The following is a 26,679-nucleotide window of genomic DNA, read 5'->3' on the forward strand; positions in this document are numbered from 1 at the left end:
AAGAATTCAAAAGCACTTTCGCAGTTATTGTCCTAAATGAATTCGACACCTTTCCTTAAGAGCTTGTGTAAGGGAGCAGCCTTACTTGCAAAATCTTTTACAAACTTACGGTAGTAAGAGATGAGTCCCAGAAAGCTTCTAAGTTCGCTCACATTTGTTGGCCTCGGAAAGTTGTGAATTGACTTTACTTTCTCCGTGTCAGGCGATATTCCGTCAGCTGAGACTTTGTGTCCAAGGAACGTGACCTCCGTTTTTCCGAAGTAACACTTCTTCGCTTTTAGCTTTAACCCCGAATTTTCGAATCGCCATCTTTCTTCGGCACCAAAACAATTGGGGCGGAGTAAGGACTCTTAGACGGCCGCACAATTCCGTTAGCGCACATTGTTTCTATTTGAGATTCCAGTAACTTCCGCTGGCTGTGAGGAATCCTGTAAGGCCTCAAGTGAATAGGTTTACTGTCCCCTGTATCTATAGAATGTTCAACTAAATCTGTCTTCCCTAATTCATTATCACTGAAAGCAAACACTTTTCTATACTTATCTAATACCTTAGTAATAGACTTGCGTTCCGTTTCACCTAAATCACCTGATACATAGAAATCATCTATACCTTGCTCACCAGACTCATCACTCTCACTTATTTCAATCCCATTCAAGTTCTTGTAATTACATGCATCTTGCACACTTTCGCCAGTCGAACTTGCATCAGAAATAAATGAGATACATTCATCATTTATATACACAGAATCATTTGCAACATCAATAAAACATGCACAGTCCTTCAAAATGTCCAAACCTAAAATACAATCATACGGGAAATCACGAGCAACAAATGCATTATATACAACATCGGTTTGTTCACCAATTCTTAACCTAAAGTCACACTTCCCAACAATATCGACACGGTTGCCCGTTGCCGACACCATACCACTCTGGTTTGCGAATGCTTCATTTATAATCGTGACACTAGATCCGGTGTCGACCAACATCGCAGCACATTTTTCATTCACATATCCTATAATTTTGGCGGTACAAAATTTAGGATTTAACTGACAAGAAACAATATTTTCACATACATTTTTCACAATTTCAACATTTTTTTCACTACTTCCGGAAGAATTATCCTCTTCTATTTTACGTAACCGGCTGTCTCTAGGAGGGTATTTTAGATCCTCTAGCCCTTTACCTGCACACAAAAGGGCGGACTTTAGTTTTCCGAAATGGCGCTTCTTTGTTGCTCATTGCAACGGACTGCTATGTGTCCTACTCTACGACATTTGTTGCAGATTGGTCTCCCGTCCGTAGTCCTAAGATTTCGGTCCGGTCTGGGGCGGAATCCGAATCCTCGGCCTCTTCCTCCTCGGCTTCCTCCACGGCTTTGTCCTCGAGACGGAGGAACAAATTGCTGTTTAGATGCGAATCTACCGATTTCAGTCGCCATTACTGACACCTTGGCGGTCAGGTCTGCGAGTGACTTCTCCAGCTCTTCCGTTCTCGTAGGAGCGTACGACATAGATGCCACATTTCCTCTGGCCATCGGGGCATCTGCCAGGAGGTTGTTACACTCTTCCCTCTTCGCATGCCTAAAAGCTTCCTCAAACGTCTTAGGGTTAGAAAGTAGCACATACCTCTTGATTTCGGGCCGCAATCCTTGCACGAAATGCTCTTTAGTGAGGGTTTCCTTTTGCCTCCCAGGCATGTCCATATAGGCACGTGTAGCAAGCTTCGTTATGTTCGCCGCATAATCTTCTACGGTTTGCATCTCTGCCTGTTTGTATCCGAACAAGTTGGAATAATACAGTGATTGGAGTTCTTTAGGAATAAATCTTTCCCGCAGAGCGTCACAAACAGAACGATAGTCATCTTTCACATCGTCGTCTAAAGATTCATAATAATCTGCAGCTTGATCTCGGAGGAATGCAGGTATCGTTATGCATTTTCTTGGTTCGGTCCAGAAATTAGCTCTGGATATCCGATCGAAGTTCTTAATCCACGAATCAAAGTCCTCGTCGAGTTTACCGTAAAATGGGGTAGGCTTTATCAGGTTGGACGACTGTCTAACTTCAGGCACGGCTTCGGGAATAACATCCTCAATTGGCTCCTGTCTCTTCTTCCGTGGCATCTTCACAGTATTTGACCAAGAGTTAATTTTCCAAAGTATATGTTGACATAGTTAAGATAATCTAATCCGACCGCTGGCCACCATAATATGTGACGGGGGTCCTTCCCGTCACCGGCACTGGTTTAATAATGACGATTGTTTTTATTTACATCGTTTATTTACATAATTACAACACAAGATATATTTATAAGAAATCACAATGTTCACAATACAAAAACACGTCCACACTCGTGGACTTTCAGACTTGTTCTCCTCTCTCTCACTCATGTTCCCAGGGCCCACTTTCTCACACAAATCAATCTAGTGCTCACTTTCATCTCTCAGAACTCTATCACGCACAATAAACAACGATAACAGAAATGACAAATAAACAAATTATAAATCCATGCTTGTCCACTCGCTTTCTCTCTAACTAACTAAAATTACACTCTTGGGAAACAGGGCTACAACGCCTGCGCTGCGCACCTGCAACCTATCACTCACTCATTTACAATTAATTAACTAAAATCGGGCGATTGCTCTGTGACAGATGCAATATTTCACTTTAGTGTTGCGAAAATTTCATGTAAGTATCCTGTACGACTTTAAAGCCAAGTGTCAAGAACATGATGTACCCTCAAATTGAAAATTCACACAAAATAATCGCTATAGAATAAGACCTCCACTCGGTCTAATTACTGTGAGACATTCTTTTCTCATGGATACCATGTACCCTTTGAATAGGAGGTTGATGTATCTGGTGCAACACTTACAGCATGAATCTTTACAAAAATTCATAGTTGATTGTGTGAAGGAGGGGAAGCTTTGACAATCCTTTTAGAAGTTCCATATGTTAATGGGATTCAGATCCAAGGATTTGGCATGCCAGTGCTTCAAACAGATGCTTTTTGGTCAACATTTAGAGCCTCTTTGGGCGTCTCACACGTAAGTGCACCTCTCTACGAATGATTCAGACTGTTTGAGAAGGATATGGAGATAACGAACAGAATTCAATCTCAAAGTCCATAAAACAATGCAAAATAAGAGCAGAGCAAACACGGACCCCCGAAACATCAGAGGTGGGATCAGGTGCCATGGAGGAGTGAGCATCCCCTGACGACCGGTCACACCCGCCGTGTCAGTATATATATATATAATGGACTAACAATTGGTATGAAAAAAAGGATAAGAAACAATTTGGTGCCATTTTGTACCACTGAAGGTGCTGATTAAAATGTTTCTAAAGTGATTTAGGACCATGAATAACAATCCATAAAGCTGTTTTTGACGCAAAACATTGGCCTCAGACGAAGATCTCGATCACATCCAGTTTGATTAAAATTTTATCTAAAGCTCTCAGATTGTGATAATTTGATGATAAAAAAGAATTGCTCAAATGTGTTTAAAACATTTTTTTTATACTTGTTATCTATTTTTAAAAGTAATATCAAAATAAAAATTAAAATAAAAGTGAATAAAACGTGTCGCTAAGGATGATCCAGATATCAACATTCCAATGGCCCTCCTTCCTCCATAAATTGCCATTTTACTCATGTTTTGTTTTTTTTAGATATACCACTTGTTAAGAATTGATAATGGTCACAAAAAGAAGCTGATTACACAAAACACGTAGCGCAAAGTACAGATTTATTGTTTTTAAGTTCCGACACGGGACATTAGCTCTCATCAGTGATGATTTTCTTTCAACAATTGTAGAGATGACTCAATGGTTATAATACTTTGAAAATTTAATATTATACTATTCTAATCTTGTAGTTTTTAAATAAATACATTTATTAGAGTGAACACTTAGAAATTTTATTAAGTGTATCATAGAATGACTAATTGATTCTGAAGGGAGGCGAAGGGGACTGGCAGATTTAATCTATCCTTGGAAATGAACAATTTGTCTTTCTCTGGGAAGAAAAATTATTAATCTGACCTTAATTCATAGGTAAAACCCATTTTCATCCCACCCCGAAAACAGTTTTTTTTTAATTTTGCTAGATTTTCTTTTTTATTCTTGTCAACTTTTTTTCTGGGAAGGAAAAATTTATCTGTCTCGGGTGGACGATCTTGGAAGAACATATAAGTATTTTTTTCTTACAAGGACACGGTCATCTTCACAATGTAAAGGTTTTGTTAAACCGTACTGAGGAACGATATCACAAAACTTAGATAAGGCTTGGTATATAGGTATTTTCTTGAAAAAAAACTTAGGTGCATTGGTTACCTTTATGCTATAAATTACCGCGTTCGTTTCAACAGTTATATGCTTTCATTAATGGGTTTTTTTGGCATAAGCGGTTGAGAATGTCAACTATTAATGCTATAATTTATGGCATTGAGCACTGAAATTGCAACGGTTACTGATATTTCAATTATTTAAAGGCATTTTATCATTAGAGGTTGTTACCTTTCCTTTAATATCCATGACAGATTTAGCTGTAATTTTCATGCAGCGTTATACATTCAGTTTACTTTCATAAATATAGATGAAACATATGGAGACAGTATACCAAAAGTCCACAAAAAAAAACAACACAAAACAGTAGCAGAGCAAACACCGGCCTCCATAACATCAGATGTGAGATCAGGTGCCATGGAGGAGTGAGCCTACCCTGTCGAACGGTCACACCAGTCGTGTGCTCTTTGTCATGATTGGGAAATAACGGAAAATCCGTCGTCAATTCAATGTATATATTTAATGGACTAACAATTGGTATGAAAAATGTCAGTCAGCATTTGACTCAATGATGAATTGTATTTTGCTGACAAGTTCATTGTATCGACCATAGAACTTACGAAATGATTTCTTTAAACGAGACTGCTGATATTCTTGTTTCATCAACTTGTTTGTCAATAATTTACCTCGGTTCCATATTTTTGGTTTAGGTCTTTGTATGATAAGAATACCCTGATAGGTTTATGAGCCTTTCTACTACAAGTAAGTCCATAGTAAGTAGTTTTCAAATATAAAAAAAAATAACAGTGAAGTATTTTTTAAGGGATTTGAGTCAGTGAACTTACATGTTCTTGAGTTCCATGTAAACTTGTAACAATGAGAAAAGACGTCCTGCTGTGTCATTTTGTAATAAGATGTAAATCAAAGACAAGACCGTGGGCAACGTATTTTTTATATACCTGTACTGGGAGGAAAATCATTCTACCTGCAGTATAAGTGTAAAATCCATAAAAGTTTGTCAAATAAAAAAATGTCATAATTCCACTATAATTTTTGGCCCAAGTAGATGTCAGAAAAAGAAAAGGAGAAGGTGAGAGAAATAATCCTATGTTTTAACATAAAGCACTGTGCAAAACCTAAAAAGCTAAATTACGGATAATGTGAGATATTAGACACGGGTTATAAAAAAATACCTTTTTTATACTTTGATTTCACTCCTCCCCCTTCCCAGCCCTAGCTTGTTTATGTACTTTGTATACATTAGTACTTTATTTTGTCATTAAAATTTTGAAGAAATTCACAGAATTATACACAAGGTTTAAAGATGGGAATGATTTTGTCTAATTCTAGGAGGATGGGTTGACCCTAGATATTCATGAATGAAAAATCAAGCAGATTATCATTGATGCATTTTTTTGCAAGTCATATTGTGAACATTTTAGATTCAGGGATAGGCGATAACCTTCAGATGTCATATCCCTCATACCATCATATACATGGTGACACAAAGAACAGGATAATGTATGGTTACAAGGGGAAATTATTAAATACTCAGTATTTTTTTTAGATATGTGTACTTTCAAAGAGAAACCTCGGAGGTGAGGGTAGGTGATTGACTCCTTAAACCATTGAATTTGTCACAATGCAATAATGACCGTAAAGATTTAGTGTTAATTTTATTTAAAGCCATTTTATTTGTTTCCAGTTACAGGGATTGGAAATGATTCCCAGGGACTTGCTTTGATGTATACCTTGCGGGTCGCATTAAGCTATCTAAAGGCCACTAACCGTTTTCCTTTCAGATTATCTTACCCCATTCTATGTAATTCCATCCCATAGATTTAATGTACTTACCATTGTTATTGCTAGTGTTAACTTTATGAAATAATATATGTAACATATATCTTGTCAATTAGTGAAAGTGATAAAATGTATAATTTTAGGGCTCTGTATTTTTCTTTTAATAATACTTACAAATGGAATTTTACATTCGTCTCTGGCTGATTGACCACCTTTCATTTATTAAGAGGACTTTATCCAGATTAAAGGCTTCAGAGTGAAATTGAATCTTAAACAATGTGAAACGATTTTCGTACTATTGTATTGATGACTGTTTTTAGTATGATTTTAGGTACGAAATTCTTATGTTTCTCTTTGCAGATTTCAAATATATTAAATCCTTTCAAAAATCTATCGCGTCCTTTGAGGTCTTCATCGAGATAAATTTTCACAAATTCCGGAAAAAAAAAATTTCTCAAGATGAATAAAAGAAACTTGAAAAAAATAGAATATTACCTGAACTAAATTGATCCATACTGCAATGGTAAGGAAGACAAATACGGATGAAAACCTCATATTCTTTTCTTTCTGGTTTAATGAACTGTCTTTATCTTCATTATTTTAGTATCTATCAGTTTTACAGTGTACCTAGAGCATACGATAACAATGTTTAAGATAGGTGATGGATTTGTATTTGAAATACTATTAAAAATACTAGTACTGTTCATACTATACAAATAATATTGTGCTTGGTAAAGCTGCTTGCAGTTCGATCAATAGAGGGTATACGGGAAATTTAAGAATAAAAAAAAAATGATTTGAGACTGATCGTATATTGATGATTTAATGTTGAAAATTTGAAATATTAGTTCAAGAGGTAATGACTACAGTGATATCAAATAGGTTGATTTGTTATGATAATCGGCACAGTTGTATATTGATTGTTATCTATTCTTAATAATATGAATCCAGTGTGCAGGTCAAATAACTACAATGAACGAGTTAATAAGATTAATATGGATTTCCGTCGCTTTGACTTCGGTAAGAATTTTAAAACAATATTGAAAATTTATACACTCTTTGGCATTTTATGGGAGGGAAAATTATTATGTCATGTATTTGTGTTTATTGTTGTGCTTCTTTCTCATGTTTCTATTCTACTATATATTTCCTCAATTCAATACTTTTATCTTTATACTAAAAACAAAACAAAACGACAAAAACAAACAAAAAACAAAAACTTTTAAGATTTAGTCAGGTTTAAATGAAGAAGAGAATAAATTTCAAGTTTAATTTCATTTGAAAATTTCACTTATTATGTATTGTATAGTGTGGATTCCTTTGTAATAAATAAGTTAACAATTTTTTCTAAACCAAAAGTTTGCACTTGAGAATCGCTGTAAATAAACATATTCAAATAACATAAAATTAATTCACCATAGTTTTCTTTTAGCAAATAACATCCTATTTGAAATGAAAATAAGACGAAAGATATCCACATGTAGTGAGGGTAAAAATGGGCTAACTTAAGTAAATTTTATCCCTTGAGCGTATTGTAGCTCGCCTTACCCAAGGGGATATTGATTAGAACAAACTGAATCTATTTACCTAAGACTCCTTTAGATTAATATGATTGATGAAAACTTACCTGTTCAAATAAAATTTTTCTATAAAATCTATATACATGTTCAGTTGAACTCCGGTATCTCGAACACCGATATATCTCGAATATCATGGATATGATGAAGTGATTTGGAAGTGCCTACCACTGATTCCTCAAGTGCTGTACCCTCGATATCTCATATCATCATATATCTCGACGTTTTTTTGCTTGGTCCCATCGAGTACGAAATAACGAGTTTTAACTGGTATTAATATGTAAATTTTTTAATACATTTTCTGGTTCAACCCTAACCCAAGGAGTAATGATCTGAAACTAAAACTACATAAGGATGCTCCAAAATAGATATGATAAGCACCAAAATAGATATGATAAGCAATGCTTTTCTCTTCAAGATCTTAGAAATTTAAAAAGAGGTTTCATATACTACATAGAATTGTTATGCCCTATTAAGGCCCAACGCTTTAATCAGGGGTAATGATTTGAGGAAAATTGAATTTATACAACCCAAAGAATTGACTAATCAAGGTTTTTCTTTTCTGGAGAAGACTATTTTACATGAAGATCCTTCTGTATGTATTTCAATCTACAAAAGTTTGAAATACTGTCGTCGTTACACTCTGTTTAACAAAAGAGGGTTTTTATTTTCTTTTTCTGTATAGTGTACCAATGGGAAGATAACGTTCTTCATTCATGTAGACGAAGTTAAAAGTCCTAATAACTTTCTTCATGGCGGGGGATGTTGCCAGGGTGCCAGAACAAGTCCTTGTCCAGATCTCTGTAAACCATTGTTCAAGCTATGCCTAAAGTTTGTATTTATCAGTGATTTATATGTGAAATTTCCAAATATTCAAAATTCTGATTAAGTTTTTAGGTCAACCTGTGTAAACTCAGGTGACCTATTGCTATCCGTTTTCGTCCGTCGTCGTTCGTCGTACGTTAACATTTCAACATTTTCAGCTTCTTCTCTGGAACCACTGAACCAATTTCAACCAATTTTGGCATATAGCATTTGTGGGTGAAGGGAAACAAAAATTGTGAATTTCATGGTCCCTGCCCCCCTGGGGCCTGGGGGTGGGGGTGGGGGCCAAAACAACTAAAATTAGTGAAATCTTTAAAAATCTTCTTCTTTACTCCTGGACATCAAGCAGTCAAACTGTTGATATGATTGTAATTAGCATTGGGTCCTCTACCAAAATTGTGAAACTCACGGCCCCAGGGTCAGGGGTTCTGGCGTTACGGCGGGGCTCTATTGATTATATAGTGAAAATACATTAATTCTTTGAAAATCTTCTTCTCTGCTCCTGAGTATTAAATAAACTAATTAAGTACATAGTAATGATGAGCTAGAGTGCCTCTACTAAAATTGTGAATTTTATGGCCTCAGGGTCAGGGGTTCTGGTGTTAGGGCGGGGCTATATTGATTATATAGTGAAAATGCATTTATTCTTTGAAAATCTTCTCTGCTTCTTCTGTATTAAATAAACCAACTAAGTAAAAAGTTATCATGAGCAAGAGTGTCTCTACCAAAATTGTGAAGTTTAAGGCCCCAGGGTCAGGGGTTCTGGTGATAGGGCGGGGCTCTATTGATTATATAGTGAAAATGCATTAAATCTTTGAAAATCTTCTTCTCTGCTCCTAGGTATTAAATAAACTAACTAAGTAAATAATTATGATGAGCAGGAGTGTCTCACCAAAATTGTGAATTTTATGGCCCCAGGGTCAGGGGTTCTGGTATAAGGGAGGGGCTCTATTAATTATGTAGTGAAAATACATTATTTCTTTGAAAATTCTCTTCTCTGCTTCTAGGTATTAAATAAATTAACTTAAGTTCATAGTTATGATGAGCAAGAATGCTTCTACCAAAATTGTGATTTTTATGGCCCCATGGTCAGGGGTTATGGTGTTAGGGCGCAGCTCTATAATGAGTATATAGTGAAAATACTTTACATCCATGAAAATCTATTTCTCTACTCCTGGGTAATAAGCAGATGAACTGCCTAAATAGTTATGATGTGCAAGGGCTCTTCTTCCAGAATTGTAAATTTCAAGGCCTGGGTGAGGGAATACCGAATAGGGGGGGGGGGGGCTCTACTTATATAATGAAAATGAATTGTTTGAAATCTGCTCCTCGGTATTAATCAAAAAAACTTTATAAGCAAGTGTGCCTTTTCAAACATTGTGCAATATGTATACCTAAGGTCGGGGGGGGGGGGGGTCATGTGTGGTAGGGGCACTTATGATTATTGCTGAATAGTACTGATTAGTTGAAATGCATTTTTTGTTCCTCTACCCTGCATATGGGTATTAAGTAAACAACACTAAACAATTGCTAAGTGTATCGTTATGATTAGTAATGGTGCCTCTTTTAGAATTGTGAATGCCATAGCATCTAGCTTGAAACATGAACCAAATTCAATCATTTGAAAGTTGTTGCATGATGCTCAGGTGACCTATAAGGCCCGTTGGCTTCTTGTTGCAAAATGCACTTTTTCAAATGGTACAACTTTGGTGTAATCCTGTGCATTCATGTTCAGTCAGAAATAAGATCAATATATAATTTTACCAATTTTATTTACAATAAAAATAACATATCTAAATTAATTATTGAACAAATAATTTTCTCACATTTTGGCAAAGTTTGGCAATTTTTTTTAGCTCACCTGAGCCGAAGGCTCAAGTGAGCTTTTCTGATCACATTTTGTCCGTCGTCTGTCCGTCTGTCTGTCTGTCCGTCTGTAAACTTTTCACATTTTCGACTTCATCTCAAGAACCAATGGGCCAATTATGACCAAACTTTGTACAAAGCATCCCTGGGTGAAGGGAAATTTAAATTGTTAAAATGAAGGGCCAAGTCCTCTCACATGGGGAGATAATCAAGAAAAGACAAAAAATGGGTGGGGTCATTAAAAAATCTTCTTCTCAAGAACCACTGGGCCAGAAAAGCTGAAACTTATGTGGAAGCATCCTGGGGTAGTGCAAATTCTAAATTGTTAAAATCATGACCCCCGGGGGTAGGATGGGGCCACAATGGGGAATCAAAGTTTTACATAGAAATATATAGGAAAAATCTTTGAAAATCTTCTACTCAAGAACCACTGGGCCAGAAAGGCTGAAACTTACATGGTAGCATCCTAGTGCAAATTTTAAATTGTTAAAATCATGACCCCCGGGGGTAGGAAGGGGCCACAGTGGGGAATCAAAGTTTTACATAGAAATATATGGGAAAAATCTTTGAAAATCTTCTGCTCAAGAACCACGGGGCCAGAAAAGCTGAAACTTATGTGAAAGCATCCTGAGGGAGTATAGATTCTAAATTGTTCAAATCATGACCCCGGGGGGTAGGGCGGGGCCACAATGGGGAATCAAAGTTTTACATAGAAATATATAGGAAAAATCTTTGAAAATTTTCTACTCAAGAACCACTGAGCCAGAAAAGCTGAAACTTATGTGGAAGCATGCTGGGATAGTAAAGATTCTAAATTGTTAAAATCATGACCCTCGGGGTTGGGCGGGGCCACAATCATGGGAATCAAAGTTTTACATAGCAATATATAGGAAAAATCTTTGAAAATCTTCTACTCAAAAACCACGGGGCTAGAAAAGCTGAAACTTATGTGGAAGCATCCTTGGGTAGTGTCAATTCTAAATTATTCAAATCATGACCCCCGGGGGTTGGGCGGGGCCACAATGGGGAATCAAAATTTTACATAGAAATATGTATAAAAAATCTTTGAAAATTTTCTTCTCAAGAACCACTGTGCCAGAAAAGTTGAAACTTAAGTGGAAGCATCCCAGGGTAGTGTAGATTCTAAATTGTTCTAATCATGACCCCCAGGGGTTGGGCGGGGCCACAATGGGGAATCAAAGTTTTACAATGTTGAATCAAAGCATCCTATGGTAGTGTAGATTTCAAATTGTCTAAATTTTGATCAGTTAGGTAGGGTGGGGTCACAATATGTATTGCAAGGGGGTAATCTGGTAAAGAACGTAGTGGTCAAAGCTTCTCATGTGAGCGATGTGGCCCATGGGCCTCTTGTTTTTATATATTGCTAATGTTGGGATGCATGTAGGTGCAGGAATAGGGTTCAAATAAATGGTATTTAAGAGGAGTTGATTAGAAAAGACAAGAAGACAAAGAGGGGGACGAAAAAGAAAACTATGGTTAAAAAGAAAACAAAAAGAAAATGGTTAAATAAAGGACGATAGGGTGAATATGAAGGGAGACATTTAATCATGGTTCCATCATTTTGCAGAGATTCCTCAAAGCAATGCCTTGATGATGTTACCACGACTCTTCACTTGGAAAGGAATGACGTCATTTACGGTTCCGTGATTGGAAACACCACTAATCCTATTCTGCTTGAAGTAGACAGCTGGGTAAGAAGTGACATATTAGTTCCTTAACTAAGCACAAAAATGTTTTTTATGTTCAGAAATTCTAAATTATAGATGCTATTGTATATACATTACTAGTTAGATAACATATTTTAAATACTGCGAACAGAAGATGATTGTATGAGATTGAATAGTCTACTCTCAAAGTGTTTGAACTTTGATAACGTACAGAATACTGATTATGGATAATGCCCCCTTTCACATTTATTAAAAACAATTCTACTAATATTAGTGCAGAATGATGGCAGAATGAAGGAATCATACTTATGTTAATTGAGGGAGAAAATTGTCCACCTTTATGCGAGACTAGTATTAAAAACTCACATATAACAGATTTATAGGGAAATAAGCCATTGTCATCGTTTATTTTTGAAGTAGTCAACTTCAAAGTTGAGGATACATTCTGACCCTGCTATGTCAATAACAGCTTCTGTTGAATTAAAATCAGCATTACATAAATCAAAGAAAACGAAGAAAAGAGGATAGTATTACATGTAATACTTCAACTTAAAGGATGCATTAACGATTTTTCTCTTGTACGAGGGTTGTCCGTAAAGTTCTTGGACAAGCTAAAAATTGAATAAAAACTTGTGTCATTGATATTCATTATTAGAATATACCTCATCCTTTACTAAATGAGAATTGAAAAATGTAAAATTGTATTCAATTTCAAATGTTTAATTACAATTATGGCTTCATAGTTAGACTTGGAATGGAGACCCGGAGCACGGCAAAATTTTAATTAAAAATTATTAATCACTTTAAAAATTTCATTTGTATTTTATAAAATTCCGCGGAAATCTGGATGACTTTTACATTATGAGGATGACATAAGTTATCACGTCAAACCTGTAAAATATGAACGTTCAAAATTTCAAAATGGCTGAGCAATCAAAGTTAGAAAAAATTAAGACAGGATCGGAATTGCTCAAAAAAGGTACGTTTCGGGATAGTTGGAGCAGTGAGCAGTGATAAAATTCTGCGTAGACATCGGAAAAACACCTACAGAGACCCTTTAATTCTATAAACAATCGGGAAAACATAGTAAAAGAAGCCGTTCATTAGTATTTAAGTGACATATAATATCTTTGGACGGAAGGAACATTTTACAGGATGGCGTGAGTGAAGGAAGATGATCTTTCCGAGCTTATAGAGCTGTATAAAATGAATTCTGTAACGTGACTAGACTTTGTCGTATTTCCGTAAATAGAATCGCTGTTACGCGGACAGAGGTTGGATGCTTTGCAGGATATGAAACAGGCATTAATTTGTTACATATGTAAGTATTATTTCAAGTATGAAGCCTGGACATTTTGTGCACATTTTTATGACTGGTTAAAGCGACATATGCAACATATTGAGTTAAACGGTGACTATGTTGAGAAAAGTTACATGTACTCGTATTAAGCTTTTTACGTCGGGTAACGTTAAGAATTTTCATTTAAGTGCTCCGGGTATGAATGTGAATCTCTTTTGTAATGTTTGTCAGTAATTATCAATGTTGTCCACGAACTTGACGAACAACCCTTGTAAGTTTCAGTAATATGCATTATTGTTGTGTTATACCATTTCATACTTGCAACGTTTTATTTTCAAATACTGTGGAAATCTTTGAGAGAATCCAAAAAGGGAAAATATCAAACATAGAAATATTTTTTATCAAGAAAAAACGTATACAAAATCGCATTTACTTCAAAGACACTTTTACTTGTAAGTCTAAATCATGTAAATTTGACCTTGTTGAACATTTAAGATAGGATGTCAAATCTAAATATAGTATGGAAATACATGGACATGTATTTTGAAAATTAAAAAAAAATAAATATATTTTTATATTTTTCACAATAAATCATGTCTTGTGACAAACTTAGATAAGCAGTGCAATATGACAATTTTACATAGGTCAAACACTTAAAAAATCTGGAACATGTAACAGGTAAATGTATCTCTGCAGAATAAAAAAAAAGAGTCACTTTTTTTACCAATATTTAAATAAGAAACTTTTGTTGATGCCCGTCTGGTTTTCCTAACACAGGATAAATATCATGATCGACTTTCTTTGGAAGTGTATGACATACAGTCTTCAACTCTATCCCTTTTGTTGAAATCAGAATTCACGGATCATGACCTCCATATTGGTGACAATATGTTGTCTCAATTTTGGCGTCAGAGAAAACTACAAGCTACTTTTTTCATCGACAAAAACAGTTTTAGGTTAGTACAAATCAATAATATATCTAGAAAAGATATATATCGAAAAAGTTGCATATTTTGATAATTTTAATGTCACTAAAATGTATTTATTAAGTGCAATGCACCTAAAATGAAGCTGAATATTTAAAAAAAAAATTGTTTCAGTATCCAGATAACCTACAAAGCATACTGTTCTGAAGGTTATTATGGATCTGACTGCTCTGTACATTGTCCCGGAAATCCAAAAAAGTGTGTCGTCAACGGTCATACCTACTGTAAAATGGGTAAGATTGTAAAACGTATGTAACTTATGTTAAGTCAAGGCCAAACAATTAAAACTTTGAAAATGTTCCTGTCATTTTTTCTGAAGGTTGGAATGGTGTAAACTGTGATCAGGATATAAACGAATGCAATATACCTGCATTTTGTAGCCATGGGAATTGCTCGAACACAGTTGGTAGTTTTCATTGTACTTGTCCGCCCTCAGTATACGGAATTAGATGTCAACTTGATGAAGACGAATGCTTATTTCAAAATTGCAATGGTGGCATATGTCAAAACAAAATTGGAAGTTATGAATGTTTATGTAAAAGCGGAATGACTGGAAAAGACTGTGAAACATTGACATCCTCACACTGTAAAGCAGGCACGTGTCATCACCATGGAACCTGTCAGGTCAAGGACGGACACGCTGTCTGTACTTGTAATAGAGGATTTACTGGAACTGATTGCTCCTTGCGCGATTTTTGTGCCTCCGATCCATGTAAACATCACGCAACCTGCTCATCAACCGGTCACGGCTACAAATGTCATTGTGCAAAGGGATACACTGGCCAGAATTGTGAAGTTGTGGACTTTTGCTTGTATAACCCTTGTGCAAACGCTAACAATTGCTCCAACACTGGATTAGACTATGTATGTTCCTGCACAAATGGTTTTATTGGGAAGAACTGTGATGTTTTAGATCCATGTAATGGGCATTCATGTAGTGGCCACGGTACCTGTAACGTAACACGAAATGGTTATTACTGCCAATGTGACAGAGGATTCATGGGAAGAAATTGCGAGAATATAGATCATTGCTTTCAACAATCTTGCAATGGTCATGGCGCATGTGTAAGAAATAGTTCCGATTATTTTTGTGTATGCCAAAGAGGATATGAAGGAAAAAACTGTGAATTCATCGATTATTGTCAATTTAACCCTTGCCTTAATGGTATATGCAGTAGAAATGGAACAGGATTTATTTGCAAATGCAACGACGGTTTCAAGGGTAAGAGTTGTGACGAAATAGACTATTGTTACAACCAGACGTGTTCCAACAAAGGCACATGTCAAAGCAACCATAATGATTATACATGTCAATGCCAAGATGGATACTACGGAAAAAACTGTGAATTAATTGATTATTGCAAGTTCAGTCCATGCTTGCAGGGTGTTTGTAGCAATAATGGAACAAAGTTCACCTGCACTTGCTTTGATGGTTTTACAGGCATTAGCTGTGAATTAGTTGATTATTGTTTTCATCAAAATTGCTCTTTTAATGGCCGTTGTATAAACAACCCTCATAATTACACTTGCGAATGCAACTCCGGATTTCTTGGACCAAATTGTGAAACAAAAGATGTGTGCTTTAAACAAACATGTAACGGTCATGGTGTGTGTCACAGGGTAGTAGAATCAAATTATCAGGATTTTACTTGTAAATGTGATGCTGGATGGTCGGGTTTGGAATGTCAGTCTTACAACTATTGCCATAATATAACTTGTTCTAATCACGGGAAATGTTTTACCGGGAATAATGATTTTGTTTGCGTGTGTGATAATGGATTTTCTGGGGAATTTTGTGAATCTATTAAGTTTTGCAAAGCATCGTCTTGTGTTGCCCCACATGTATGTAAAGAAGATGCGAAGGGCTATACTTGTGTATGTCCATATGGGTTAGCTGGAGACAAATGTGATCGAATTGATCACTGCTTAAGTCATCCATGTGGAAGTCATGGGAACTGTATTGATACAAACACTGGTTACAACTGCTCTTGTTTCTCCGGATGGACAGGTACTTTGTGCATCGATATTGATCACTGCGCTAATTCTCTTTGCAAACATGGTGCTTTGTGTCAAAATAATGCGCTTAATTTTACATGCACATGTAGAAAGGGTTTTTATGGTTTATTGTGTGAAAATGTTGACCATTGTCTCACTGAACAATGCCTCAACAACGGAACATGCCATAACCATTTCAACAGTTCTACGTGTTTATGTCCAAAAGAGTGGACAGGACTCCACTGCGAGATCGAAAATCTTTGTGTTACTAGGCAGCCATGTGGAGACCATGCTCACTGTTTTCAAGTCGGATCGCAAGTTTCGTGTTCTTGCTTATCAGGTTGGATGGGAGAAAATTGCACAATCAAAGATTACTGTTATGACTTACCTTGTGGTTCAATGGGAACCTGTCAAAATTTGGCAGATACCTATTCTTGTAAGTGTGATCCACAGTGGACGGGTAAAAATTGTGAAACATATGTCTGCGAAAACAACACTTGTCTTCATGGATATTGCCACGCCAGCAAGAATGCTTTGTTTTCTTGTGACTGTGATTCTGGCTGGATAGGACATGATTGTAATATCATAGATCCTTGTAATACTTTGAACTGTACCAATGGAGGACAATGTCAGGTGACCTTACATAAACCGTTTTCAAAATCAAATTCATCGTTAATTTCGTACAAATCTGATTTACAAGCAACAGGAGCGTGCAGATGTGCCAAAGGATGGGAAGGAAAAACGTGTCAGACGGATATAAATGAATGCCAGAAACAAAACCCTTGCCACGGTCACGGTTTTTGTATAAATAGTAACGGTGGATTCACTTGTAACTGTGATAATGGGTTTTCTGGTTCGGAATGTGATGTCGATATAAATGAATGCGCTTCCAACCCATGTCATAACAATGGTACATGTCTCGATGGCGTAGATGGATATACTTGCTCGTGCTCTTCGTTCTTCTATGGAGAGCTGTGCGACAAAGATGTCAATGAATGTCAGTACTTTGTGTGCGGATCTCATGGAACTTGTGTGAACACTTATGGTGATTATAGATGTTTGTGTTCTCCAAATTGGACAGGGCGTCACTGTGAAAATCACATCAGTTCATGTTCTCTTCAACCATGTAAAAATAATGCAACGTGTTTCAATGTAGAAGATACATTCTTTTGCACTTGTGACAATCGCTTTACAGGTCGACACTGTGATATTGATGTCGACGAATGCAAGACAAGTTCACCTTGCAAAAACGGTGCGTCTTGTTTAAATATATATGGGTCTTTCTACTGCATGTGTCCAGCAGGATGGAGTGGCAAGACCTGTGACGTTGATATCGATGAGTGCTTAACAAATCCTTGCCCAAAAAACACTACTTGTGTAAACCAAATAAATGGTTTTGAATGCAAAGATTGTTCTACATATAGGTGCCTTAATGGTGGACAGTGCGTTGATTCAGACACTGGCCCCAAATGTAATTGTTCACAGGACTGGACAGGCATTAATTGCGGTCAACGAAATTTTTGCAAAGACAATCCATGTGGATCACTCCAGATCTGTATTAATACTAAAAACGCCTACACTTGTGAATATCATGCTTGCAAAAGTTCTCCATGTAAAAACAATGCAAAATGTGTCGAAAACGGAGCTGGATACTACTGTGAATGTCAGGCTGGTTGGAAAGGAACCTTTTGTGAGGAGAAAAACTACTGTGAAACAGTTGTTTGCGAAAACAATGGTACTTGTAGAAACGGAAACTCTTCCTTTCATTGTACATGTCCCATCAACTGGTATGGAGAACGTTGTGAACTGTTTGACTATTGCTTTGATTATCCTTGTTTAAACGGTGGTATTTGTCAAAATCAGTTGGGTTCTTATATCTGTACATGTCCACAAGGTTGGGTTGGCAAAAACTGTGAAACACAAGACTACTGCCACACACTACCGTGTTTAAATAACGGTATTTGCAATAACAAAAATACATCATACAGTTGTGATTGTCCAAGAGAATGGAAGGGGAGAAATTGTGAAGAGTACAACTACTGCTTCAATTTACCTTGTCGTAATAATGGAACTTGTCAGAGTGGAAAGGATTCATTTCTCTGTTCTTGCAAGCCGGGGTATTTAGGAAAAGTGTGTGAAAAGTTTGATCAGTGTCTTTCAGGTCCATGCCAAAACAATGGAACTTGTTTTATGAATCAATCTACTTTCGAATGCCGCTGTCATGGTGGTTACATAGGTATGCAATGCGAGAATGACCGAAATGAATGTAAAATGAATGTGTGTCCTGCTAAATCAATTTGCTATAATGAAGATGGTGGATACACGTGTATTTGGGAACGCAGAAGAAAAAGAGAATCAGATTTTTCAGGTAAAAGAAATGGAATCACAAAAAATGAAGCATTAACTGTCTAAAAAAAGAATCGTCTTTTTCAGATAAAAAAAAGTTCATTGTAATTCCAAGATTTATTTAAAAATATACAGTGTACATCAAGTTTCAAATATTAGTCGTAATGTTCGATGTTTTATTCTTGCTTTGAGAAAGAAAAGTTACCTGAACATTTTTACAAAATATAAAAATTCATATCAATTTTATTTAATATTGCTTCAATATTATTTAATATTGCTTCAATAATCTTAATTTTTTTTTTTGTAAATCAGGGTTGAAGTCTGGTGTCGTCGAAGTGCCTTTCATGAAAAATAAGAAAGAAATAGAAAACAACATATCAAACAATCTTCTTTTGATGGGGAAATCATTTTGCAAATCTCAAAACTCGCAGTTTGAACCAAGATCAATGACATTACAAAGGTAAAGTAAATTGGTTTTAATTTGTTTAATCCCTGATACATATTTTAACAAATATACTACGAATTGACATATTTTTAAAATTCATTAATGTAATTACCGTTATTTAATGATATTTTACGTCCATTTACACTAAAAGATGATAAAAACACTTAGTACAAAAAATGATTTTGGAATGTTATTGAATAGAGGGTATATATTGTACTGATAAGGTGTCATAACATGATCAATTCAAACTGTACAAAGCAGGAGCAGCATACAGAGGTGAGATCAGGTGCCATGAAGAAGTAAGCACCGCCTTGTGTTCCTTGTCATGATCGAAAAAAACGTCAAATCCATAGAAAAATCAATGATGTATTGTTTTTACTGACGCATTTATTTTCAATGGATCATTTTTATACTTGATAAGCAGTTTGTCAGGAACAGAAAAATATCATTGTATGAATTGTTATTTTTATTTTTGTTTTATTTTTTTTTTGTTTAGGAATGGGAAAATGTTCCTTCATTTTACTGCATGGTGCAACGAAGATTAAGAAAAAAAGAAGACCATGCACAGTTCGGGGGAAGAGTGAGGGGTCGGATCCCCCTGACTGAATTTGTTAAATTATTGAAGAGCTTGAGTCAGAAAGTACACAAATTCGCCTGTTTTCAAAATATGACTATTTTGCCTCTATATATATCTACAGACTGTGTATTTTTTCAAACCAGCTTTCTTTTTTCAATATCTCTTTCATATTTTCCGTAAGAGGTCTTCAAAATAGCATATGTATATGGCCGAATTTCATTTTACATTTTACGGAACGTCATAATGGCGTTGTGAATTTTAACACTTCTGAGTTCTCATAAATAAAGTGGTAAATATTTATTAATTGATGAGAATTTCACAAAAATGTATTTTACAATATATAACAGATAGTACTTTGATATTTTGCTAATAAAAGATAACTTAATTTGAAATTATAACGTCAGGTGTAAACAAGCATAGGTACATGTACAAGTGAAAATGACAGCGCGTCCGTTCAGCTCCCGTGTGTTTATCGCGGTACACGTAAATAATTAGATACATTGTAACATTTCATTATTGACATTGATAATGTTTTATAAAGCCAAGTCCAGAATTAAACGTAGCAACCCGGGGATGTTAAATGTTAAAATAAAAATAGTACTGGTCACACAATTGATTGCGCCAATGGGAAAAGGGCCCTTTTTAGCAATTTTTATGCATTTTGAGTTTTTCACGGATTTTGATAGAGTAAAGTTAAAAGTTGTCAAATATGAATTTTTTTTGGTCCTACGTCTACTCTAAGTAGGTTTTTTCTTCATTTTAATCAAAGATACTTTAACAAGTTCATAATGACGTCATGCTTTTCAACAACGTCAAACCTTTTCAGAGTGAACGTAAAATGATTTTCTTTTGTAATTTTACCACGGTAATTAATAGTTACATAATATTTAATATTTGCCCATGCGCATTAATTTTTTTTTATCTCATTGTCTCTTTTAATTATTAATAATTATCTAATAGTTACATGTATATATATGATGGATTCAGCAGTGGTGTTTAGTATTATGACCGAGTGTTTGCTTAACATTTCACTTTTTTATGACATCAGGGGGAAACAGCTAGCGGGCGACATCCATTCAGTCTTTTTGGAAACAATTATTTTCTCAAACAAAATATTTACTAGTAATCCATACAAGAGTCATTTGATAAGACTGTAGAATTCATTAGAAAATATTATAATTATACCCCCCGCAAACGAAGTTTGGGGGGGGTATATAGGAATCACCTTGTCCGTCTGTCCGTCTGTCCGTCTGTCTGTCTGTCCGTCTGTCCGTCTGTCCGTCTGTCTGTGCAATTGTGTCCGGTCCATATCTTTCTTACAGAGGGACATTAGAATCTACTACTCCACACTAAGATTGCTCATAACCTAAGGGTGTGTCATGACCTTGACCCAAGGTCATTTGGGGAAGTTCAAGGTCACTGGAAGAAAAATTTCATAATTCGTGTCCGGTCCATATCTTTCTTATGGATTAATTTGGTAGGTTCTCATTTCACACAAAGATTGCCCATGACCCAAGGGTGTGTCATGACCTTGACCCAAGGTCATTTGGGGAAGTTCAAGGTCACTGGGAGAAAAATTTCAAAATTCATGTTTGACATATATCTTTTATGGATAAACTTGGTAGGTTCTCATTTCATACAAAGATTGCCCATGACCCAAGGGTGTGTCATGACCTTGACCCAAGGTCATTTGGGGAAGTTCAAGGTCACTGGAAGAAAAATTTCATAATTCGTGTCCGGTCTATATCTTTCTAATGGATAAACTTGGTAGGTTTTCATTTCACATAAAGATTGCCCATGACCCAAGGGTGTGTCATGACCTTGACCCAAGGTCATTTGGAGAAGTTCAAGGTCACTGGTAGAAAAATCTAATAATTCGTGTCCGGTCCATATCTTTCTTAAGGATAAACTTGGTAGGTTCTCATTTCATACAAAGATTGCCCATGACCCAAGGGTGTGTCATGACCTTGACCCAAGGTCATTTGGGGAAGTTCAAGGTCACTGGAAGAAAAATTTCATAATCCGTGTCCGGTCTATATCTTTCTTATGGATAAACTTGGTAGGTTTTCATTTCACATAAAGATTGCCCATGACCCAAGGGTGTGTCATGACCTTGACCCAAGGTCATTTGGAGAAGTTCAAGGTCACTGGTAGAAAAATCTAATAATTCGTGTCCGGTCCATATCTTTCTTAAGGATAAACTTGGTAGGTTTTCATTTCACACAAAGATTGCCCATGACCTATGGGTGTGTCATGACCATGACCCAAGGTCATTTGGGGAAGTTCAAGGTCACTGGAAGAAAAATTTCATAATTTGTGTCCGGTCCATATCTTTCTTATTGATAAACGTGGTAGGTTCTTATTTTACTCAAAGATTGTCTATGACCCAAGGGTGTGTCATGACCTTGACCCAAGGTCATTTGGGAAGTTCAAGGTCACTGGAAGAAAAATTTTATAATTCGTGTTTGATACATATCTTTATTATGCAAAAACTTACTTCTGAAAAACCCAGCGGGGGGTATTTTGTCCCAATACGCGAGTTTCGAGATTGTAACTCTCCTACGATAGAGGCGCAAAAAGTACCCATTTCAGCATAGAGGTGGGACAGTTTGTCTCTGTATACAAACGTGCATACATAAAAGAACGATATTTATGGCTTTTAAATTTTTTTAAAATGTTATAGCAGATAATAATGTTAAGCAGTGATGCATTTGATGACTTTATCAAGCTCAACTATGCATATTTACATACCTGCTATCAATTTTCGGGTACTTGAAAACGAAAGAAATGTCGTAGTCTTTAAAAAAAGTAACCAATTTTCTTGATTGTACGAACATTTTCTAAAAAGTTAGTGTTTTTATGTTATAACAAGGAAAACAATCATTATGTCATTTAGATTCCCGACGTACAATGATAAGATGCATGTGTACCGTATTTATTAAAGGTCCATACCTCTTCCCTCCTCCGAAAAGTCTCACATCCACCGATATCTTCTTTTTTTTTTGTTACGATTTTCTGCTTTGAAAAATGACGCCTATACTTTCATTTGGTTATTCTCAAGTTTTAGAGTGCATCCTGACAATCGTGTAGTTATGATAATACGGTATATATCGATGATGCAATGTATCCAACATTCACAGTATTAAATATCTGTCCCACCTGTTTGTTTACGCGGCAACGAAACTCCCCTCCTCAACGAAAGAGCGCACCAAGGGAGATAATCTCGAAACTTGCGTATTGGACAGTTCTAGTTTAAACATTGCTCTCAATAGGTCAAGATGTATTTTTTTTGTTGTTGCTTGAATTCAGCATAAAACGATATATCTTTTTTTACCATATATGTGAAAATTAATTTTAAAAAAACTACCGTATAAGTGGAAATTTTAGCGAGACGCAAATTTAGCGATTTCTACCTAAAATCTGCTATTTTATTTTTAGTGAGATGTAATTTTAGCGATTTTAAAATGCTAAATAAAGAAGCTATTACAAATAATACACAATTAATTTTTAGCGATATTCAATTTTAGCGATGTCTGCACCCTCGCTAATAATGCCAAAATTAAATCCTCGCTAAAAATTCTACTTATACGGTATATCTGGAACAATAATACGCTACCTCAATGCTACTGCGAAGTGAAAATTTATTTGATCGTTCATTTTCTTCTAAATTTCATATAAAGACAGAAAAATTGCGAAGAATGGTAAAATGTTATTACAATGTACAAAAGATAGTGAATAAAAAGGAAATTCGATTGATTCACTGCATCTATAAGATTGTATGTCTGCATGGGGTGAATAAATGACACTGCTTTTTGGAAAATATAAAGGATACACGAAATATTTTTCAGTCTAGCAGTTAAAATATTTTAATATTTACAAATCAAAAAGGTGGAAATTTCATAAACAAATGAATGAGTTATAATCCGCACACAATTAAATAATAGATCTAAAGACCCAGAATTAATGTGTGCGTTGGTGAGGAGGGGGGTGGGGTGGGGTGGGGTGGTGGTAAAAATCTAAATGGCAGAAACTTACAATTCCTCTGAACACGACTTAAAATAAATACTAGTAAATACATATTTTTTACCTCCCAAGTTTTAGGTGCACAGGCGTAGAGAACACTGCGTATAATGTTTATTCCTAATATGTAAGACAGTACCGGTGTTCCATACACATTACACCTCTAAAGAGGGGTCGCCCGCGTGGCGCAGTGGTTAGAGCGTCTGCTCTAGAGTCGCGAAGTAAGGAGTCAATCCTTACGTCGCGGGTTCGAATCCCACTGTGGGACGTGGAGACCGGTCCTTCGGATGAGACCGTATAAACCGAGGTCCTGTGTCGCAGTAGGTGCTGCCACGAAAAAGATCCCTCCCTGCTCAATGGCCCTAAGTGCCGAATATAGGACAAAAGCTGCTCTTCACCGGCAACTGGTGGCGTCTCCATATGAGTGAAAAATTCTCGAGAGGGACGTTAAAGAATATACAATCAATCAATCTAAAGAGGGTACCACGTGATATTTTACGCACGGACTTGTGAAGATATTCTTTTTCTCAAAGTAATCATCCTCATGTATTAGCAAAATGTTATCACGATCATCAATTGGCTTTGCAAAGTTTTTAGAAGAAATAATAAATGGATTTATTTTCAATTATCTATACAGCGTGTTTATTGACAATCACTAGAAATGGTTGAAGTTTCATTTTTCCCTGTCATCTTTCTGTTTTTCAACATTTTCAACTATTTTCGAAACTTGTGTATTTTTTAGCAATACCTATACTTCGTTGAACGAATACTTCCGAGAGCAGCATATTAGCAAAATTCTAATGCTAGAACGCCGCTAAATCAGAGGCAGATCCAGTGCAGGTGCCTCTGGTGTGGACAACCCCCCCCCCCACCCTTTCGATTTTTTAAAACAATATTCACTAAACTAAAAACACATTATTAAAATCAGGTTTCCTTATTTTGTGTATGTGAGGGTGTGTGTGTTGGTGAATTTTACCCTATGGCAGGGTGCCCCTATTTTTTTTTATCTTGAATTATTCCTTACATCCAATCTATCGAAATATCACAATTTTATTTAGGGACGGCCTGCCCTGAAAGACTTCTAGGACAAAATTATTTTCTAAATGTCACTTTTTCGGTCTTTTTTTTGTTGGTGAAAACACCCTATGATGAGCGATGTCGGAAACTACTTTTTTACCACTCTTTTTATAACATATGTCATAATTATTCATACATCAAACACAGAAGAGAAACATTTCCTCCTTTTTGAGATTATTCTGATAATAAATTGATTCCTATATTACATATATGTTGCCTTTTTAACAGGATGCTTATAGACACCCCCAACCCTAAAGCATACACATCAGGGCTCGAGCTGTGATTCGCCATTGTCGCCAATTGCGAATTTTTTTCAAAAGTGGCGAAAAGAAATTCGTAAGTGGCGAAAATGAATTTTTTAGATGTACCATGTAGAAATTTGTGTAGTCCTGGTTAACTCCTTTGTTTATTCAATGTATACAGATAAGTCCCTATGTTTATTTAATGCAGCAGAGGTGTGAAAACTGAAACCTACATGTAGGAAATCATGTCTCGCTTGAACGAACACAGCTGACTAGGTAACTAGCCTGGAGCAATAAAGGGTTACAAAGTTGCTTGAAATAATATAATTTGGACTAACAAGGGGGGATGAAGTGTTATTAGGAGATGAAGTTAGTAAATAAAAGATTTTTATAAACAAAATCTGGATCTATGTAGATCGTTTTTTTAAAACCGAAAGTAGGGAAACATGACGAAAATTGTAAAGAATGGCTTCAAATTTTACCTAATGAAAATTGAAAAATGTGTACATTATACCATAAACTGACAAAGAGCAAAAAAGAAATTGGTTTGGAAACAGAATTATCTTAATTCTTAGTAAATTACATTGAATTATTTACTATTACATGAGCTTGTATATTAAACCCTGGAGTCTCTAAGTTGTTAAAATAAAGTCAAGTTTTAAACCTAATTTTCATTACATTTTAATTACTTCTCTTCTCATTTTTCTTAATTAATGAAATGATGAAAATTTCCATTTAAAAAAAAAATTCATATATATTTACTAGGTCTTTAGCCCCCCTCCCCCTTTCCAGGCAAAAAAAAAATTATAAACAGGAGGAAATTTTCTGTCAAGAGTTGGCTTCAATTCAATATCAATTATTTATTTTTTTTTTTTTTAAATGGATACTACCATAAGATTTAAACATTACAATTTTAAAACAATGTCTATGATAAACATAATTAAAAAAGAAATGAATAACATAAAGTGCATTGCATTGTCGAGAAATCAGATGTAAGTATGCCTTTCCTTTTGTCGCGAAAAGTGGCGAAAAATATTTTCAGTCCAGTGGGAGCCCTGATACACATGGAGGCCACATGCAGACTTGGGCTGACACATTTGAAAATCACGATTTTATGAATATATTGGGTCATTTACTAAGAATAATTTTTAAAAAGCAAAATCTACATATTTTTGAAATATTAGTGGACCTCTCTCTCACTCTCACGCGCGCTCTCTGGAACATGCTGACTGCCTTTTAATATTCAGACTAAATGAAAAATATCAATGTCTGAGCAAAATATAACCATAAAAAGATTGAGTAAACATATACATCTGTACCTGTAGACATTTACAAGTTAATCGCTCGCGATCTACCCGATGCGCGATAATGATTATGTAACATACAGAATATATATATTGAAGCCTATGTACTAACTTTAAATAGTAATAATATTATTTATTTAAATTTTTTCAAAAATTGATATTTTTTGAACATCTAGAGTTATTGATCTACAATCACCACGAGTACGAAGAATATTGAAGTTCCCTAAAAACTTTGACGTCATTTTCTGTACATTGTGACGTCGCGACAAAATATTGACGACTTGTCAAATGTTGAGAAAAAAAACAAAGCAAATAGACCTTATGGTTATAACCTGACTACTGTGGA

The 26,679-nt window shown here is 35.6% G+C and overlaps 1 protein-coding gene across 1 annotated transcript; it reads left to right on the plus strand.

Annotated features, from left to right (window-relative positions):
- Window positions 1–5,351: 5,351 nt before the first annotated feature.
- Window positions 5,352–19,658, plus strand: LOC134255265 (neurogenic locus notch homolog protein 2-like). Its single transcript, XM_062737779.1, has 8 exons — window positions 5,352–5,375; window positions 8,348–8,493; window positions 11,942–12,065; window positions 14,119–14,297; window positions 14,442–14,560; window positions 14,647–18,690; window positions 18,981–19,128; window positions 19,610–19,658. The coding sequence occupies exons 1-8, from the start codon at window positions 5,352–5,354 to the stop codon at window positions 19,656–19,658; spliced, it is 4,833 nt and encodes a 1,610-aa protein (XP_062593763.1).
- Window positions 19,659–26,679: the final 7,021 nt, after the last annotated feature.

Source organism: Saccostrea cucullata, unplaced genomic scaffold (genome assembly GCF_032062105.1).
Source record: "Saccostrea cucullata isolate Sc308-1 unplaced genomic scaffold, CSIRO_AGI_Scuc_v1 ctg127, whole genome shotgun sequence".
NCBI lineage: Eukaryota > Metazoa > Mollusca > Bivalvia > Ostreida > Ostreidae > Saccostrea > Saccostrea cuccullata.

Bases quoted from the DNA above. Each gene is read 5' to 3' on its own strand.
- LOC134255265 (XM_062737779.1), top strand. From the start codon at position 5,352: ATGTCAGAAAAAGAAAAGGAGAAG. The intron at 8,494-11,941 runs GTTTGTATTTAT...ATCATTTTGCAG, and splicing joins TTGTTCAAGCTATGCCTAAA to AGATTCCTCAAAGCAATGCC. The intron at 19,129-19,609 runs GTAAAGTAAATT...TTTTTTGTTTAG, and splicing joins AGATCAATGACATTACAAAG to GAATGGGAAAATGTTCCTTC.